Raw genomic sequence first — 19,698 nt, forward strand, 5'->3', positions numbered from 1 at the left:
AAGAGAGAAATGCATGTATTCAGGAAACAATGTGGTTCCCCATTTGCCTATTCTCCTCCATGCAGAATTCACATATTTCTGATACAACTAATACGGATATAACATTACAGAATTTAAACACACACACACACACACACACACACACACACACACACACACACACACACACACCCCTGCATTCATATACAACAAGAAAACATATCTGTGCAATCATACACTTATCACCTGTGCATACGGATGCCTTTTAGGTAGTTTGATGGCCCTGTAGCCAGTGGAATTATATTCATTGGCTGTGTCACTCCTCCATTAGGCAGCAGTGGTGATGTAGCCTGCTGAGTAGGTTTTTCTGCATCGTTTCCTTCGTACTCGCAAGCTGGAATTGATTCTTCTTTCTTGGGAATGTGGACCTCCATTGACACTGGGATACGGTGAGAAACTGAGTGTGATGTTACAGGAAGCTTGTTGATACCTTTATCTGACATACTTCTGCACGAAAGTAGGCTTGGATAATTTTCCATTATTACACTGAACACTCTCCTCTTAGTGCAGAGTGATTCCAGCACTTCCAGTGGAACCTGTAAAACGGTTAACTGTGTTATTTATGATTACTTTAATTCCTGAACTGTAAAACTATGTAGCAACAGAACAAGATTGGCTGCACAATTATTTATGGCTACAACAGTTTCAGATAGTGACAAGTCATGTTTTCCAAAAAGATACAGATATAAAAAATATTTTAACAAATCATTAAATATGAGATGTACCTCATAAATAGTGCACATAAAACTTTGCAGGTAACAAGCTCACAATTAAGTTCTACAGTTTTCATTATCTACTTTATGTAGCTGCTAACATGATTAAAATATTTATCTACTGATATATCTGACACACAAGCGTCCTTCAGCAGGAAATGTGCACAGGAATACAATATTACCGTACAAATACACTGTGTTATATAAGTCAAACAGGCAACTGGAAGCTATTCAATTCCTTCACAAGGCAGCAAATTCTCAAGTACCAGACATTTTCTGTTTCTTGTCATTCAATGGATTATAACGGAACAAACACTGTGGCACATACAACAAACTTCTGCAATTCCAATGTTGTTGAATCAGTGGTAATACAACTGCCAGAAAACCTGTATTCATCAAAATTATGGCTACCACCTGCACACAACCTAGAATGCCGTCACTGGGAAACTTCACGTTCCACATCACTAATGTTTTGCTGTGATTTTGCAGAATCTGATTCACCTGATATTGATAAGGAGAACTTTCCCCAAGTACACTCCTGCAGCGATTTAAAAGTACCCAACACACGTACCAGTAGGGTCTTAATAGAGGAACTTAACAATACTTTATCAGTGACCAGAAGACTGTGCTGAAATATGATAGGCAATTTCTGACATCCAGCAATTCTCTTTTAATTTAATAACAGCAGATGCATCAGAGAAAATTTGTAGGTAATTTTGTCAAGTGTTTACATGAGTACACCCTACAATAACATTTCACCTATGGAGAGAGCAGCCACCCTTGACTTATGAGCAGATGTGGATACCACATACTCAAAGCAGATAAAGTTAACATTATGATCAAGCCACGGGAGGTTGGTTGGTTGATTAAAGGGAGCACACTACTAGGTCATCAGTCCCTTTTTCCTTGAACAGAGAGGTCAACGTGTCTCTACATCAGAGATTGCCTACTGCGCAAAACCAATGAGAAGAAAACCCCAAGGTCTACCAAAGGTCAACAAAGGCTAGGTAAGGGGGGGAAAATGAGGAAAGGGGGGATACAGGAAGAAAGGCGGCAAGGTGTCCTATCTAGGGAGCAGCCGGAAGCCCTCGAAAGCAGACTGCAATGAGAGAACATACATCACCCACCACTTACCAGAGGTACAGCACTCAGAAATTGCCTAGGAAAGACTAGCAACACAAACAGGGCAAGAGAAGCACAGAAAGACATGAGACGAACAAATTGAACAGATCATGTGAGAGGAGGGAAGGAAGAGCAGAAGTGCAGGTAGGGTGATGGCTGGGGTAGATCACTAAGCCCAGACAGCCACAGCATGGTCTAGGCAGAGGAGGCAACAGAGTTTCTGCCAATTAATAAGATGTAAAAGTAAGTCAGCTGCTGAGGCATCATCTCCTATCACCAGGGGTAGTGGGTAAGGGAGATCTAGAGTCTGCCGCAGGGCGACTATGTTGGGAAAGACCAGCAAAATGTGGACCACCATCAAATGAGAACCACCACAACAGTGGGGTGGGTCCTCATGATGGAGGAGATGACGAGTAATGAAAGTGTGGCCAATGCTGAGCCAGCAAAGGACAGTCTTCCCAAGATGCCTGCTTGCAGGACCTCCACAGATTCGTAGTCTCCTTTATCGCCCGTAGTTAGTTTGGTGAAGTCGAAATGAGCCATTCCAGTTTCTAAAACTTGATGGCGTAATACCGATTGGAGGTCTGTTTACAGAATACTGACCTCAAGAGTCGGCTTACTGGTAGCCAATTTTGCTATCAGTGAGTTTATTCCCCAGGATCCAAACGTGGCCCAGGTAACAGACACAGGTCACTGATATCCACACTGTTCAAGGGCACATAGGGAATCCTAAATTAGCATGACCAAGGGATGGTGGTGGTAAAACCAGTTGAGAGCTTGAAAACTGTTCAAGGAGTTGCAGAAGATGAGAAAGGACTCACCGGTGCAGAAATGGATACGCTCAAAAGCACAAGCGATGGCTACCAACCCAACAGGGAAAATACTACAGCCACTGTATCTGGCAAGGAGCACAATTCGGCACAAACAAAGACTACATGACCAACAACCATCGAGCTATCAGTATAGACTACTTCTGAACCCTCGGATGGAAAAAATTGCTGGTGGAGGGCCTCGGGCTGAACCAAGTCTTTCGGACCTTGTGACAGATCAATACAAAGCTGTGGCTGAAGGAGGTCTATACAGTATTATTATGTGACATTATGAAACACTAACACTTTTCACTCCTAACACTATTAAAGGAGGTAACCAAGAGAATGAGACCACAGAAATTAGTTCCACTTAGGTTGTACAAACTGACCATAATTCACATGGAATTCATGTCTATATGACATATTCAGAGCACTACTGGAGCATTCAACACACAACCTGTACCCACCGGACATGTAGCCTGTAACTGAAAACATGTCATGATCATCTCTCCGTCGGCAAAAGATTCCAGAATAGTCCTCCATCTGGATCTCTGGGAGGGGGTTGCCAAGGGAAAGCTGACTATGAGAAAAAGATTGTACACCCAACAAAAGGATAACATTCTAAGAGTTGGTGTATGGAACATCAGAAGCTTGGTTGTGGTACGGAAGCTAGAAAATCTGAAAAGCGAAATGCAGAAGCTCAATCTGGGTATAGTAGAGTTCAGTGAAGTGAAATGGAAAGAAGACAAGGTTTTCTAGTCAAATGAGTATAGGGTAATATTAACACCAGCAAACAATGGTATAATGGGAGTAAGATTCGTTATGAATAGGAAGATTGGGCAGAAGAGTGTATTACTGTGAACAGTTAAGTGTTAGGGTTACTGTGTTATCAGAATCAACAGTAAATTAACACCGACAACGATAGTTCAGATATACGTGCCGACATCACAAACTGAAGATGAGACAGAGAAAGTATAAGAAGATATTGAAAGGGTAATACAGTACATAAATGGAGATGAAAATGTAATAGTCATGGGAGACTGGAATGCAGTTGTAGGGGAAGGAATAGAAGAAAAAGTCTATAGGAGAATATGGGCTTGGGACAAGGAATGAGAGAGGAGAAAGACTAATCGAGTTCTGTAATAAATTTCAGCTAGTAATAGCAAATACTCTGTTCAAGAATCACAAGAAGAGAAGGAATACTTGGAAAAGGCCGAGTGATACACGAAGATTTCAGTTACATTACAACATGGTCAGATAGATTCCAAAATCAGATACTGGATTGTAAGGTGTCCACAGGAGCAGATATAGACTCAAATCACTATGCAGTAGTGATTAAGATTAGGCTCAAGTTTAAGAGATTAGAAAGGAACAATCAATATGCAAAGAAGTACTAAGGAATGACTATATACACTTAAGTTCTCTAAGGCTACAGATACAGCAATAAGGAGTCACTCAGTAGGCAGTACAGTTGAAGAGGAATCAACATCTATAAAAGGGGCAATAACAGAAGTTGGAAAGACGATCACAGAGGGTAACTGCAAAGAAACCATGGGTAACATAAGAAATACTTCAGTTGATCAATGAAAGAAGAAAGTACAAAAATGTTCAGGGAAATTCAGGAATACAGAACTACAAGTCACTGAGTAATGAAGTACAGGAAAGCTAAGGTGAAATGGCTGCATGAAAAATGTGAAGAAATCAAAAAAGAAATCATTGTCAGAAGGACTGATTCAGCAAATAGGAAAGTTAAAACAACATTAGGTGAAATTAAAAGCAAGGGGGTAACATTACGAATGCAATGGGAATTCCACCGTTAAATGCGGAGGAGAGAGCGGACGGGTGGAAAGAGTACATTGGACGACTATGAGGAGGAAGATTTGTCTGATATGACAGAAGTAGAAACGAAAGTCTATTTAGAAGAGATGGGAGATTCACTAGTAGAATCAGAATTTGCGAGTGCTTTGGAGGACTTAAGATCAAGTAAGGCAGAAAGGATAGGTAACATTCCATCAGAATTTCAAGAATCATTGGGGGGAAGTGGCAACGAAATGACTATTCACATTGGTGTGTAGAATGTATGCGTCTGGCGAAATACTATCTGACTAACGGAGAAATATCATCCACACAATTCTGAAGACTGCAAGAGCTGACAAGTGAGACAATTATCGAACAATCAGCTTAACAGCTCACGCATTGCTAACAAGAATAAGCTGAAAGGAAAGAACAGTCTAATGAGTACAGAATATGGGCAGAGTAAATCGAAGAAACACTAAAGTAATGAGAAGTAGCAGAAATGACAACTGCGAGAAACTTAACGTCAGGACTGATGGTCACGAAGTAGATGAAGTTAAAGAATTCAGCTACCTAGGCAGAAAACTAACCAATGACGGACGGTGCAAGGAGGACATCAAAAGCAGACTAGCACTGGCAAAAAGAGCATTCCTCCCCAAGAGTCAACTAGTATGAAACATAGCTCTTCATTTCTGGAAGAAATTTATGAGAATGTACGTTTGGAGCATAGTATTGTATGGTAGTGAAACACTGACTGTGAGAAAACCAGAGCTGAATAGAATTGGAGCCTCAGATGTGGTGTGGACTTGGGTTGCAATTGCTACTATTGAGATGAAAAGGTTGGCACAGGAGAGGAATTCGGGACGGGCCGCACCAAACCAGTCAGAAGATTGATGACTTGAAAAAAAGAGCCTTAAACTACTTACAAATTGGCTGAACACTGTCTTTACTCAGTTCTATGGCAAGTAAATGTCCACATCACATTAGAGATCAGTCGTTTACAAAGAAACAGATCCAAAGCAACAGGTTTAGTAAAAACAGAGCAAAGGCCAAGGAATGACATCTACGGAACTGTTTTCCACTGTTCTCTTCAGACTGGTCTCTCTTGATTGGTATCATACTTTTTCAGGTGGTCAACAATTTCTCATTTAGTTCTGGCATTCCTTATTCCTCCTTTGGTCTAATTCTCTGCGCCTCGTTCTTTTTTACAGTGGTCACTCATTACTCTTCTATTTCCATCATACTTTATCCAGTAGTGAGCTACTGTCCATTCCATTCACTGCATTCATCTCTGGTCACTCAATTTCAAAGCTTTTATCAAATTCCCACTTCTCTGTGTACACTGTTCAACTTCCACGAGTGGCAATTTCTAATGTGTTATACAGGGTGTTTGATAAAGAACTCCCTGGTTTTAAGTATAAATTTAATGGGGAAATTAATGAAAAAATACGTCAATGAGTATCGATGTGGGATCCATTTGTTGCCCTTGAGACGATATTCCACTTGTCGCCACATACTCACCAACATTTCAGGTTTAACTGTCCCAACCACTGTGGCGATTCTTTCCTGTAAATGATTGATGTCTCTGATCTTTTCACTGTAGACAACATTTTTTATGTGGTCCTAAAAGGGAAAGTCCACTGGGCTTAAGTCGGGGCTTCGTGCTGGCCAAAGTATTGGGCCAGCACTGCCTATCCACCTTCACGGAAAGCGAGCATCAAGATCCGCACGCACATGGTTATTGCAATGAGGTAGGGCGCCATTTTGTTGGAAACACACAAGCCCCTTTTCCACCTCAATATCGCCCATTTGGGGAAAGACTACGCTGAATCAGTACATAGTAAAACATTGCCAACGGCAGCATGTTTAAAAAATAGAGGGCTGTGCTAACGGCTGTTTGCTATTCCAAGAACACACTCCATGTTCCCAGTAGTTCCATACCAGTAGGAGACGTAAAAATGTATTTGGTCTGATACACTGTTTTAGAGTCATCAGTGTAAAAGACAGTAGCACCCTGTAGCGCTTTGAAGGTGGTGCTGCAGAGGCTATGGACTGGGAGCTGTACTAAACGCAAAAGTCGACGTACTACGCAGGTGATGACCAGCCACCCAACTGAGGACACAAGCCCATAGAAGGCAATTAGGAAGAGATAACACTCAACACACAGCCCTGTGGGACGCCTTTCTCTTGGACCCACGAGGTGGTCAGTGAAGTGCCAATTCTAAACTGGAACAACCGGTGGGATAAAAAGTAACTAATAAAATTCAGTAGGGGGTCTCAAACGCACCAGTCATCGAGGGCATTGAGAGTAAGTAAAATGTGATGACTCCAAGCAGTCTTGTACACCTTATGCAGGTCAACAGATCAAAAAGAAGACTGTGATAGATGTTGGCATTTAGAAGGAGACTATCAGATTGCTTCTTCAAACCTAAGCAGATGGACAGTTGTTGATCGCCCCTTCCACAAACCACACTTATAGGGGGACAAAAGGCCCAGACATTCAAGAACCCAGCATAATGTGTGAGCAAAACATCCTCTCCAACACCTTATAGAATACACTGGTCATGCTAATCCACCAGTAACTGTCAAGGGACATTTGGTTCTTGCCTGGCTCAAGGACTGGGACAACTATGCAATCTTGCCACTGCAGGGGGAAGGTACATTGGATTCACATACAGTTTAAGATCTAGCGGAGATGCTGATTTTAGCAACATTTAGGGATCACCTGATTATGAATTTAATCAGAGCCGGGGGCTGTGTCATGTGTCGAGGCACGAGCCTGAAGTAGTTCTCAGTCAGTGAATGATTCATTGCGGAATCAGCTGGTGAAGAGTTAAACAGTAGAAATGTAACAGGATAGGAAGAGGATACCTATGCTGGTGTAAAATGGGTCGCCAGGTGTTCTGCAAGAACTGATGAATCTGTACAGAAACCACCCTGTGGGACAAGACCCAGAACAGTAGTTCATCAGTGGTGGCTCATAAGACCCTGGAGGTTGACCCACATCTGAGATGAAGAGGTTGACGTTCCCAGGGAGAAGATACACTTCTCTCAGCATTCCTTCTTATTACATTTGATTAAATATTGTGCCTTAGCATGAAGTCAATTAAAAGTGATAAGGTTGGTCTGCAAAAGATATTGTTTGAATTGTTGCAGGGCTCGGCAGCGATCCTGAATAGCTACAGCAATGTGTCTTTTACACCAAAGCACTGGACAACATTAAGGGGGACTTGTAGAAAGGGGAAAAGTAGTTCCAGCGGTCCGAGTGATCACATCAGATGCATTGCACATCTCATCAATACGATCAAACGATAGAGGTGGTGAATGTAACAGCAGAGGCATACAAAAACCAGTTTGCTCTGAAGTGCCAGAAAGTGGTCCCTGTCACACAGGTTATCATGAATTGAACAATATAGTGAATCTGCAAGATTAGGACAGGCGATCATTTGATCTATAGTTGAAACGGAGCCATGGACACCACTGAAATGGGTAGAACTATCACCTAGGAGTCATAGATCATGGTCTGTGAGATGTTGGTAAATTATTATTATTATTATTATTATTTGTGGGGTTTTAGGGCGCTCAACTACTAAGGTCATTAGCGCCCAGTCACAAATGTAAGTGCACATATAATCTGGGAAAACTAGGGGGGGGGTGGGGGGGGGGGGCAAGGGGGGGGGGCACCAGAAAGTTCTTACAAAGATGCAGATAAAATAATTAAAAGAGTTAGATGTCTTTGGACAAGTCCGTCAAAGTAATAAAATGAAGAACACGAGCAGCTGCTCGAGCGTCATCAGCTAAAATTTCCTGTAAGGCAGATGGCAGAGACAGGAAAACCCGAGATTGATTAAAACGGGGACACAACAATAAAACATGGCGCACTGTCAATGCATGACCACAAGGGCACTGCAAGGCAGGGTTACTGGATAGCAGGTAGCGGTGGCTAAACCGGCAATGCCAAATCCGCAACCTGACCAAAATGACCTCCTCTCGCCAAGATGGTCGGGAGGAGGTTGTCCAAGCTGTTGGGAACGGCTTTATGGCCCGGAGCTTATTTTCTTGAAGTGACGACCAAGTATCCCACCATAATGACACAAACCTCTTACAAACAACCTCACTAATGTCAGACGATGGGACACAAAGGGACGCTGGCCGAGGCAGGAGGACTGCAGCCTCGGCCGCAGCATCAGCAGCTTCATTCCCAGGCACTCCTACATGGCCTGGAACTCACATAAAACTAACAGGAGAGCCATCAGCAGCAAAAGAATGGAGGGATTGCTGGATCCGTTGCACCAAGGGATGGACTGGATATGGAGCTCCAAGGCTCTGAAGAGCACTGAGTGAATCAGAGCAGAGTACATACGGAGAATGGCGGTGGCGGTGGACATACTGAACGGCCTGATAGAGAGCAAAAAGCTCGGCCGTAAAGCTGGAACACTGGTCGAGGAGCCGGTATTTAAAGGTGACGTCCCCGACGAAAAAGGCACAGCCGACACCATCGTCAGTTTTGGAGCCATCAGTGTAAATAAAGGTGTTACTGAGAGTCGCGCACAAAGTTCGACAAACTGAGCAATACACTGCATCCGGAGTACCCTCTTTCGGGGGTGTGCTGAGGTCACGATGAATGTGAACCGGAGCCTGGAGCCAAGGTGGTGTCGTGCTCTCACCCTCTTTGAAGGTGGTAGGGAGGGCAAAATCCAATTGTCGAAGCAGGCGACGAAAGCGGACTCCAGGGGGTAGCAGGGCAGACAAATACAACCTATACTGACAGTCGAGAGAATCGTCGAAGAAGGACTGATACGAAGGGTGGTCGGGCATTGACAACAGCCGGCAGGCATACCGACAAAGCAGTATGTCACGCCTGTAGGTCAATGGTAATTCAACAGCTTCAGCATAAAGACTCTCGACAGGACTAGTAGAGAATGCTCCGGTCGCAAGACGTAACCCCTGATGATGGACGGAGTTGAGACGGCGTAAAAGGGATGGCTCGTTGGTAAATTAGAAGGCCCCTCTCAGACAAAGTCGTACTCTGCCACACGCAGTGGTGTGTGTTCAAGTCCCCAAGCAGGAGAAATGGGAGGAAAGCTGTGATTTATGTAGTCAATTCAACATGAGTAGCCCACCTGGAGGTATGTAAACATTTAAAAGGTAACATTAAGCATGTTTGCACCCGCACCGCTACTGCCTCCAACAAGGTATGAAGGGGAATCCAATCACTGACGCCATCTGTATGAAAAGTAAAGACCCTCCAGATGCCCTCTAGGGACCAACACAGTTGCAACAGAACACACAATAACCACGGAGCATAGGAGAATGGTCATCAGTGAAATGTTTTTCTGGAGAGCGATGAAAACTGGAGAAGAGGAAATAAGGTGGTGGTGGTCCATGAGGTGATAGTAGTACCCATTACAATTCTACCGAATGACCCTGACTGAAGCAGGTTACACACGAAAGAGTCACGAGTCACGCTGGAGGCTCACTGCCCGCCACCAGCGGGGATGGAATCACATCCACAAACATCAGTTAAGAATCCAAATGTGTGAGGGGATCTGGCACCTACAGGGGCAATTGAGGAGCCTTAACCCAAGTCGTCGTCTCCTCTTCCTCCTCCACAACCTTTTAGAACTGGAGATTTACACCAAGTAACACAAAGAACTGGATAAACTCCTCAATGTATGACCTGTGTTTGTACCTAATGCATATTTTAACATTTGTAACAATTTACTTAGTCAAGTTAGTTGCCGATTCCTGCACACATCCTCCAGCTGGTCACGAGCCACCTTGTGAACGAGTGCCACACTGTGCTGTCTGGGTCACGTCTGCGCTTCCTAACATCTACCCACCCAATACGAACACCGTGCAGCTGGAAGAAGAGTGTCAGGGAGCTGCAATAAGAAACTGCTCTGATCGTCCTATGTGCAGTGGTGTACACATCTAGCAGCCAGAAGCACAGCATCACCACAACCAAAAAATACACCATAAAGATTGCTATTCTTACTTCAAAAGGCCTCATTTTGTCCTAAATAGATTTTACTGTTTTAATGACATGTATTTACTTTCACAATTTGTGAATAACTGAATGAAATATTCTTGTAACTGTCAGTAAAACTGCTGAGATTTCTCTTATAAGGACACATGCAACTAGTGCAAAGAGTGGGAAAAGGAAAGTATACATGGTTGTATGTCAATTTCCTGATTTCTGATTTTATATTTAGTTAAGAATTCATGAACTCTTATTCATCAAATACCATCCACAGGTAAGAACCATGTGCATTTTAGTACCACTTTCCTAACTTTACCAGTAGAGATCTACCAAAAATAACTGCACTTGCTTTAGGTATTAATTTAAGCTTTTCTATTCTCTATTGTAGCATCTGAGGATAGCCTTTGGAGTCTGATATGGAGAACATTTGAACAACAGAAAGGTGGCAGAAATGCAGTCACATGGTCATAAATTGATGAGTACACCACATGTGTAAGTGAGGTCTCATATAGAAGAGCTCATCAATATATGAGCAATGTAAAATTCGATCAACTGCCAACAACTGAGCCAGCCAAAGACTATTTTTGATTAGTGAAGTTACATATGTGACATACCTCTGGTTAATCATGTTAGCAGTCCAATTGTCATTTTGCATAAGTTCTGCAGCTATGGTTGACTGTAGCAAACACTTATGGGTTGACATACAATGGAAGAGCTGTTCAAGAAATGCTGCATAGCCACAGACAATTTAATTTATATTGGCAAGCACAATACACCAGAACAAATCATTTCCATGAGCTTATGACACTTTTGTTAAGCCCAGAGAGGACATATCCACGACTGATCAGCTATCCAATAACAAATAGTAAATATAAGAATTATTTTCTACAGACACCATAAACAACCCCCTGGCACTTTATGTATGATGTATGTACATAGCAGGCATCAAAAGATTTGTCAGTGACTTTTTTTATCATCTAATAAAGGTCTATTAGCTAATAAAAACTGCTGATGTAACTGGAATTGATAACTGTCTGGGAAGTGGAAACGTTTGACCTAATTTCAAACATCATAATCGATGTTTTTGGAAAGCTTGCAGCTGCCATTTATTATTTAAATAATGAAATACTGCACTAGTTACGTATTTTGTCATGTTTAACGACGCATTTCAAGAATTTTTAATTTCAAACCTCATAATCAATGTTTTTGGAAAGCCTGCATCTGTCATGCATTATTTAAATGAAATACTGCACTAGTTATGTACTTTTTCAAGCTTAGCACGACGTGTTTTGGGAATTTTTTCTCGTTGTCAAGTGCAAATATGTAAATAAGTATTTTGTATTGTGTTTAAATATGTGTTATTCTGCGTCTCTTGCACTGTACTCGTCTTTTAAGGTTACCAGGTACTGTGCCTCATCAGTTATGTAGAAAGAACACACACACACACACACACACACACACACACACACACACACACACACACACAAACAAACAAACAAACACTTACATTGTTGGTTCATGTAACATCACAAAAAATACTTACGCAAATACTGCACTTGACAACAAGAAAAAATTCTTGAAACACGTTTTGCTCAGCATGAATACAATACATAACCAGCGCTGTGTTTACACTAAAAACATTTCAGCAACACAAAGTGAATGACTGTGTCAACTAGTGCTCCACATGGCCATATGCCGAAACCGCTAAATACGCTTAGACAAAGGTGTCACAATGATCACAACAATCACGAAACTGCATTTGCGCAGTAGAGACAGTTTGGAAATGTTTGTAATTGGTCACGATATCTTCATTCGAATGAACCTCGTTATATACTCCCATCAGCCACCACGCCACAGAGCTTGGCAGCGGCGGGAGATACGGCACAAATTGTTACAACTTTTACTCGTTTACCCATTAAAATCCGCTGAATCAAGTGCCCTGGTGTCAAGAAACTTAACCACTTAATATTTGTAAACACTACCGTACTGGACAGCCAACATTATGCCAACATCATATTTTCTCCACAAACATTTTTTCATAATGCGTAAATCGTGGGAAAATTATAAATATGTTGACGCAAAATCAGGTGCAAATTAATATTGTGGGCATAGGAAATTTGTTGGGACTGATAAAAAATGTCATAAACAATGGGAAAATGTTAATTCTGGGAAGGTAAAAGCGGGGTACTACTGTTATTTATGTGGTGACAGTATTAAACATTCTCATTCTTTCTTTCTCCACTTAAATTCTACATGTTAGCAGCCCAATAGCCTTTCTTTCACCGAAAGTATTATTTTATTTTCCCCAGAAAATGTGTGTGTGTGTGTGTGGAGGGGGGGCGCCATGGATTATATACATTTCCAACTACAAAAATTCTTCAGAATTACATGTTTGTGGTTTATGGGCATTCACCACTTTTAGAATTCATCTCCTTATGTTTTTTATGGCAAGTAATTTTTAAAAATGTGTAACCATTTTAATATCAAAATGTAGCTGCTTTACAATGTAAAAATGCAGCTCATTCTATTAGAGCAGCTCAAAACACAGACTCAACATTCACTGATATGGTATCAACTTTTGAAACATGTTCAAAGGATTCTCAGCATGTCACATTAAATTTTGTTCTATTGAGTGATATCGCACAACTTACAAAAACAGAAACCCCTGGCTCCCTCTGCCAATACTTTTCTCCTATACAGTTGGTACAGCTACACTTTTAAATAAAGTTATATGCAGAACTAAATACTTGTCCCACAAAGTTATATTTTAAGAAAGATGAAAACTTGTGAAATAACCACACATGATTGTACAATGTAGAAAGATATCTCTATAATTATTAAATTTTAATACTGTTTGTCCGACAATTCTCTGGTACACTAATTCAAGTCATTTCTGAAACATAATGATGGAGAATTCTCTCTTTCAGTTAAAGCGCTAATTGGATGTTTTAACACAGCCAATAACACCATTATTATGGCACTAGCCCTTGTAACAAGAATTTATTCCATGTTCACATGCAACCTATCGACTATGGCAATATTTTGGAAGATTGCATATTAGTGTTTCAGTACATACCTTCTCACTTCTATGAATGAATGTGGGGAGATTTACAACTGAACTATAAGCTGGAGTTTTTGTACCATCCACCTCCGATTCTCCTGGGGGTAAGTCTGTGTCCTGCAAATTGGCAGCTAATGTCGTCAGCACATATTCTGGCGAATGGCCACTTGAGAGCATTTTGCGGATCCCATCTACACCCGGGAAGTCACCAGCATTATCTGATCGGCCAGATACAGAGGCACAACTTGAAGATGCTCGTCCAGATTTGTACAAGTGGCTTGTGGCTTGCTTTCTCTGCTCAAGTACCAACCAATCTGGATCACGCATCAGTGCTCCACATACACACATGTTGAAGAATGTACCAGCTAGGAGCAACGTCGTCCCACGCCATCCATACTCTTCAATAAAGTAAGTCGTCATTGGTGCATAGATGAAGGTACCAATTCCAGTGCCACATGAGCCCAGACCAGTCGCCAAAGTCCTCTTCTTATCAAACCAGTAAGCAATGCTAACAATTGCTGTCACGTAACACAGTCCTAATCCCAAGCCAGCAATCAGACCAAATGTAATGTACAACATCTCCACAGAATCAGCAAACGCACTCAATGTAAGACCTATGCCAGAAACAATGCCTCCTATAATGGTCATCCAACGGCAGCCATACCTAAAAAGTTAACAGCCAATGAGAAACATTTTACAAATTACTGGAATTGTCAGAATAAGAAAATGTATTGTTACTGTTCCTAAAAGTAAGTTTATTTAGTCTATAAAAATATTTTTTACAACATACTTCCAGCAAAATTAGACAAATTTTGTAGCTGAAAGGGCTTCTGCAAGTATCTTAAGTCACTTGCTTCAGAGGAAAAACAGTAAAATGAAATCTAAGTTCAGGCAGCCAAATGTCCTGTTTCAAGAATTTAAAAAAATAAAAGGTTACAAAGCCTGAAATTAAGAAACATTTAGAAATCAAAAAGCAATAATCACAGTCTGCTACATGGAATTCCTACATTGGCACTGGAGAAGCTGAGAGAGTAACACTCAACAAAAATAACATACTCCTCCTGACCTCCACCCAAACATTATTTAGTTATTAATATTACACAAAAATGAGCTACAATTCCTTTTTTTGTTCTTTCCTTAACTGTTAATGAGTCTACAATTGTCTTCCAAAACCATACAGTAACATTTAACAATTTCGCATATGATTGCCTTTTCTGCAGCTCCTGTGAATAGAACTAGAGAATAAGTGGTGATAGCTGCCATGTTGGATGAAAACTTTTAAATAACATTCCCAGAAAAAGAGCTACTTTTTTCCAAAATTAGCTAATGCCACAGAATTCCGACAGAATTAAACATAGATTTGACCACACTGTTAAGTGGATGTTAAAAAACAAAGCTTCTTCTGAGAGATGGGAACAAAATGTACAGAGTAGTGAGAAGATACCGGCAAATTAATGCCAGAACTGACTACAAATTATTCAATATAAGAAACACACTGCCAGTCTCGCAATTAATTTCTGTCATTACTCTCTAGATGATATTCATCTGGCATCTTTCTTTTAAGACATTTAAGTTCCACACACATACATTTCAGATTAAATATTTACACTACAACAGGATCAGAATAATGAATGACTGACATAAGCACAGAAAGGGGTGGCAGGAGACGATTATGGTCCGCCGTAGCATGCAAGAGCAATATTGCTCCGGTAGCAGCAGCTGTGCAGTTCCATACTGAGCACATTCATATGTTTTCTGTTAATGTGTCGTACTGAGTTTACTTTGCAGGTCTTATCACTTTCTAAAGAAATTTTGTAGTTAGTTTCATACACTCTATAGTACAAAAATATCACACACAAACAAAGCATGCAAGAACAAAACAACAATTACGTAATGAATCACAACTGTTGTCAATGACTGACTTAACTTGCAGCTGAGATAGCAGAGCAATATGACGTGACTGTGCATGGGACAGGAGGAGGTACGAACACACTCTTGCTTTGGTTGCTGCCACGGTAGCTGTTCCATAAACAACTAGCTGTCACTGTTATTCTGATCCAGGTGTTTTAACTGTTCAAAATCTATTAATATTGAGATAAAAATAATATCTGAATAGTACCAACAATATTCAAGAAATTTATTTGTGCTCACCTGTCTACCAAAGCACTTCCAACCGGTCCAGATAAAAGTGGGACTGCCATGAACAGACTTCCAATCCAAGATGTTTTGCTCTTGCTCTCACCAAAATGATCCAGCAACTGTATGAACAATAACCCAAAGGAGAAACTTACACCATCAGCAATCATGCTGATGACAAGTGATGCAATCACAACCACCCAGCCCCAACCTCCATCCGGCACTTTGGTCTTCTCTGAATGATCCTTGCTGGAGGGGCTACTGCTGCAGATGCTATCCTTTTCTGAATTTTTGTCTGCTGATGATTTTGTACCTTCTTCAAATTTAACTGCACAATTTGCTGTGTCACTGACTGCTTTCTGGTCAGTGTGTAATGAAATGGTGGAGATGGGCTCCAAGATTGGAGATGTATCTGACACTTGAGATGGGTAAGAATTTCTAAAATCGTTTTTGAAATCTGGAAAGTTGCCATATTGAGCCAGTTTACCATTAAATTCCTGTTTTAGTTTGTCACGAGGAATTATTTCTCTCACATCGAAAGCAATATCTACACCATGGCAACGGGCTGGCAATGACAAATCCACTGACAACCGTTTCTGGTGTGATGCATCTGTAGGTGTTTCCTCTGATGGTGGAGTCACCATAACGAAGCGGGTTGTTTATACACTTATTTCTCAATGCACTAAAAATAAGGAATTTTGAAACAGCAAATAAATAAGATCAGTTATTGGTAACTTGTAGCATCATGGTAATTCTATGTTCTTGTTTAAATCCATTCCCTAATGTTTCCACCATTGGAGCACCAAGTCAATTTAGAGGGATTTTGAACACCATTTCTGTCCATTGTCTGGGCCAGCCCTGCAGTAACTTCGTAATAGGATAACATTTGCCCAATAACTGTGGCCAAGAGCACATAAAGGACCACTGACGTGGTCCAAGGAGCACGTGAGGCGAGCAATTCACAGTTTTGGTGGCCACCATGCGGTGTGTCTCTGAATGGCAACACCTGCAAGAACAAAGTAATCTTCATTAAACTGTGAAATTTTTAAACTAACATGTAAATGCTTACACAAAGTAGTATAATTACGAACATTGTAACTCTTCATCAGGTTTCTTCCTCCATGTGTGGTCATATGGCATTCCACTAGTGTTACAGAAGAAATTCTTGGATTTATTTTTGCAATTTGTATGGACTCAGCCTGAATAGAGGCTTGTTTTATCCAACACCCAGTGTCAACAGAAAAAAATAATTTTAGTTCTTATTAAAGTGTGATTTTATGTCAATGGTTCTACATAAATGGCACAAATTGGTGTAGCACAGCAATATTTAATTCAAGTTCATCTACTGACGGTAAGGATTGAACATGGAATAAGCCAGATTTGCCGATGGATCTACTTTCAAAATATAGTTACACAGACCCTCAATCATTGCTGGGACACAGAAGTGTCCTTAAATTAAATAGCACAACATGCTTACTCAAGGTTGCTTTAGTAATTGAAAATGTAAGAATCCGTAACGCGAATAAAAATTGCTTTTCCATTGGCACTGGGTGTCACATTTTTTGACATGCAGGTGATCACTGCTGCACTTAAGGACAGGTGTGTCTATCAACCATTACTTTCTCGTTTGGTAAGTTACAGCCTCTTTGTTTTATATATATATATATATATATATATATATATATATATATATATATATATATATATATATATCAATGTAATGGAAGGAAACATTCCACGTGGGAAAAATTATTATGTCTGCTTGTGTCTGTATGTGTGGATGGATATGTGCGTGTGTGCGAGTGTATACCTGTCCTTTTTTCCCCCTAAGGTAAGTCTTTCCGCTCCCGGGATTGGAATGACTCCTTACCCTCTCCCTTAAAACCCACTTCCTTTCGTCTTCCCCTCTCCTTCCCTCTTTCCTGATGAGGCAACAGTTTGTTGCGAAAGCTTGAATTTTGTGTGTATGTTTGTGTTTGTTTGTGTGTCTATCGACCTGCCAGCGCTTTTGTTCGGTAAGTCACCTCATAATATATATATATATATATATATATATGGAAAGACTTACCTTAGGGGGAAAAAAGGACGGGTATACACGCGCGCGCACACACACACACACACACACACACACACACACACACACACACACACACACACACATATACAGACACAAGCAAAGAAACACTTTGCCTCTGTATATGTCTGCTTGTGTGCGCGTGTGTGTGTGCGCGCGCGTATACCCATCCTTTTTTCCTCCTAAGGTAAGTCTTTCCACTCCCGGGATTGGAATGACTCCTTACCCTCTCCCTTAAAACCCAAATCCTATCGTGTTTCCCTCTCCTTCCCTCTTTCCTGACGAGGCAACCGTTGGTTGCAAAAGCTAGAATTTTGTGTGTATGTTTGTGTGTCTATTGACGTGCCAGCGTTTGGTAAGTCACATCATCTTTGTTTTTGGATATATTTTTTCCCACGTGGAATGTTTCCTTCTATATATATATATATATATATATATATATATATATATATATATATATATATATATATATATATATATATAAAGAAAGATGATGAAACTTACCAAACAAAAGCGCTGGCAGGTCGATAGACACACAAACAAACACAAACATACACACAAAATTCTAGCTTTCGCAACCAATGGTTGCCTCGTCAGGTAAGAGGGAAGGAGAAGGAAAGACAAAAGGATATGGGTTTTAAGGGAGAGGGTAAGGAGTCATTCCAATCCCGGGAGCGGAAAGATTTACCTTAGGGGGAAAAAAGGACAGGTATACACTCGCACACACACACACACATATCCATCCACACATACACAGACACAAGCAGACATTTGTCAACACAAATGTCTGCTTGTGTCTGTGTATGTGTGGATGGATATGTGTGTGTGTGTGGGTGTGTGCGAGTGTATACCTGTCCTTTTTTCCCCCTAAGGTAAGTCTTTCCGCTCCCGGGATTGGAATGACTCCTTACCCTCTCCCTTAAAACCCATATCCTTTTGTCTTTCCTTCTCCTTCCCTCTTTCCTGACGAGGCAACCATTGGTTGCGAAAGCTAGAATTTTGTGTGTATGTTTGTGTTTGTTTGTGTGTCTATCGACCTGCCAGCGCTTTTGTTTGGTAAGTTTCATCATCTTTCTTTTTAGATATATTTTTCCCACGTGGAATGTTTCCCTCTATATATATATATTATTATTATTGGTGTTTTGCCCTTAAAGAGCGCATTTGGACTAAACTACATGGCCAGTTCCTTTTGCTGCCTTCCTTGCTGCCCAAACTTCCCTCATTCGCTCGCTGTGTTTCTGTTTCCGGTCCTCTGTCCATGCTTCTTGTCGGCTTCGTGTCTTCGGCTTCATCTTGATTGCCTTTTTGGTTGCCCATATTTCTTTCATCTTCTGGCTGTGATCTTGCTTTCGTTCTTCGGTCCATTTTATGCCTGTTCGTTTGTCGCATTGTATCTCATGTAGTTTACTTTTCTTAATGATGTTTCTGAACTTTATTCTGTCGTTTATTGTGTCTGCTGTTATGTTGAGCTGGTTCAGGTCGTTTTCTACCTCTGCCACCCATTTGTTGTTTCTAGTGGTTACCCAGTCAAAGATCTGTTTGGTCAGCCTGTGTGATGGCATTCTGTATAGGTGTCCATAGAATTGTAGTCTGCGTTTTCTAATCTTTTCTGTGATTGTCTCCGTATGTTTGTACAGTTCCTCTGTAGGTTTCTTGATCCATATTCCATTGTTGTTAGTTGCGCCAAATATTTTCCTAAGTATTTTCCGTTCTACTTTTTCTAATTGTCTGATACGTGTATGCCCTCGGATTAGTGTGGTCTCTGCTGCATATAGTGCCTCGGGGAGCACCACCGTGTCGTAATGGCGTAATTTGGCTTTTTGTGAGATAGACTTCTTGTTGTAATGATTCCACACTACTTTGTATGCCTTGTCCAGTTTAGTCTTTCTTTCTTCATTTGAGTCTCTGTTATGTCCACTCATTTGTAGTGTTTCACCGAGGTATTTGAAGTTTGCTGTTTTGTAAAT

At 41.0% G+C, this 19,698-nt stretch overlaps 1 protein-coding gene across 3 annotated transcripts in view; it reads right to left on the reverse strand.

The window, feature by feature from the left end:
• LOC124775103 overlaps positions 1 to 19,698 on the reverse strand; it is a 227,946-nt gene that overhangs the window by 72,347 nt on the left and 135,901 nt on the right. For all 3 annotated transcript variants that reach the window (XM_047249926.1, XM_047249925.1, XM_047249927.1), the window contains exons 2-4: positions 15,673 to 16,663; positions 13,537 to 14,185; positions 226 to 575 (exon numbers count right to left, since the gene is read on the reverse strand). In XM_047249926.1, the coding sequence (XP_047105882.1) occupies positions 226 to 575; positions 13,537 to 14,185; positions 15,673 to 16,301 (1,628 nt within the window). In that variant the 5' untranslated portion in view covers positions 16,302 to 16,663. The remainder of the gene's footprint in view (positions 1 to 225; positions 576 to 13,536; positions 14,186 to 15,672; positions 16,664 to 19,698) is intronic.

The sequence above is a fragment of the Schistocerca piceifrons genome, chromosome 2 (genome assembly GCF_021461385.2).
Source record: "Schistocerca piceifrons isolate TAMUIC-IGC-003096 chromosome 2, iqSchPice1.1, whole genome shotgun sequence".
Classification (NCBI taxonomy): domain Eukaryota; kingdom Metazoa; phylum Arthropoda; class Insecta; order Orthoptera; family Acrididae; genus Schistocerca; species Schistocerca piceifrons.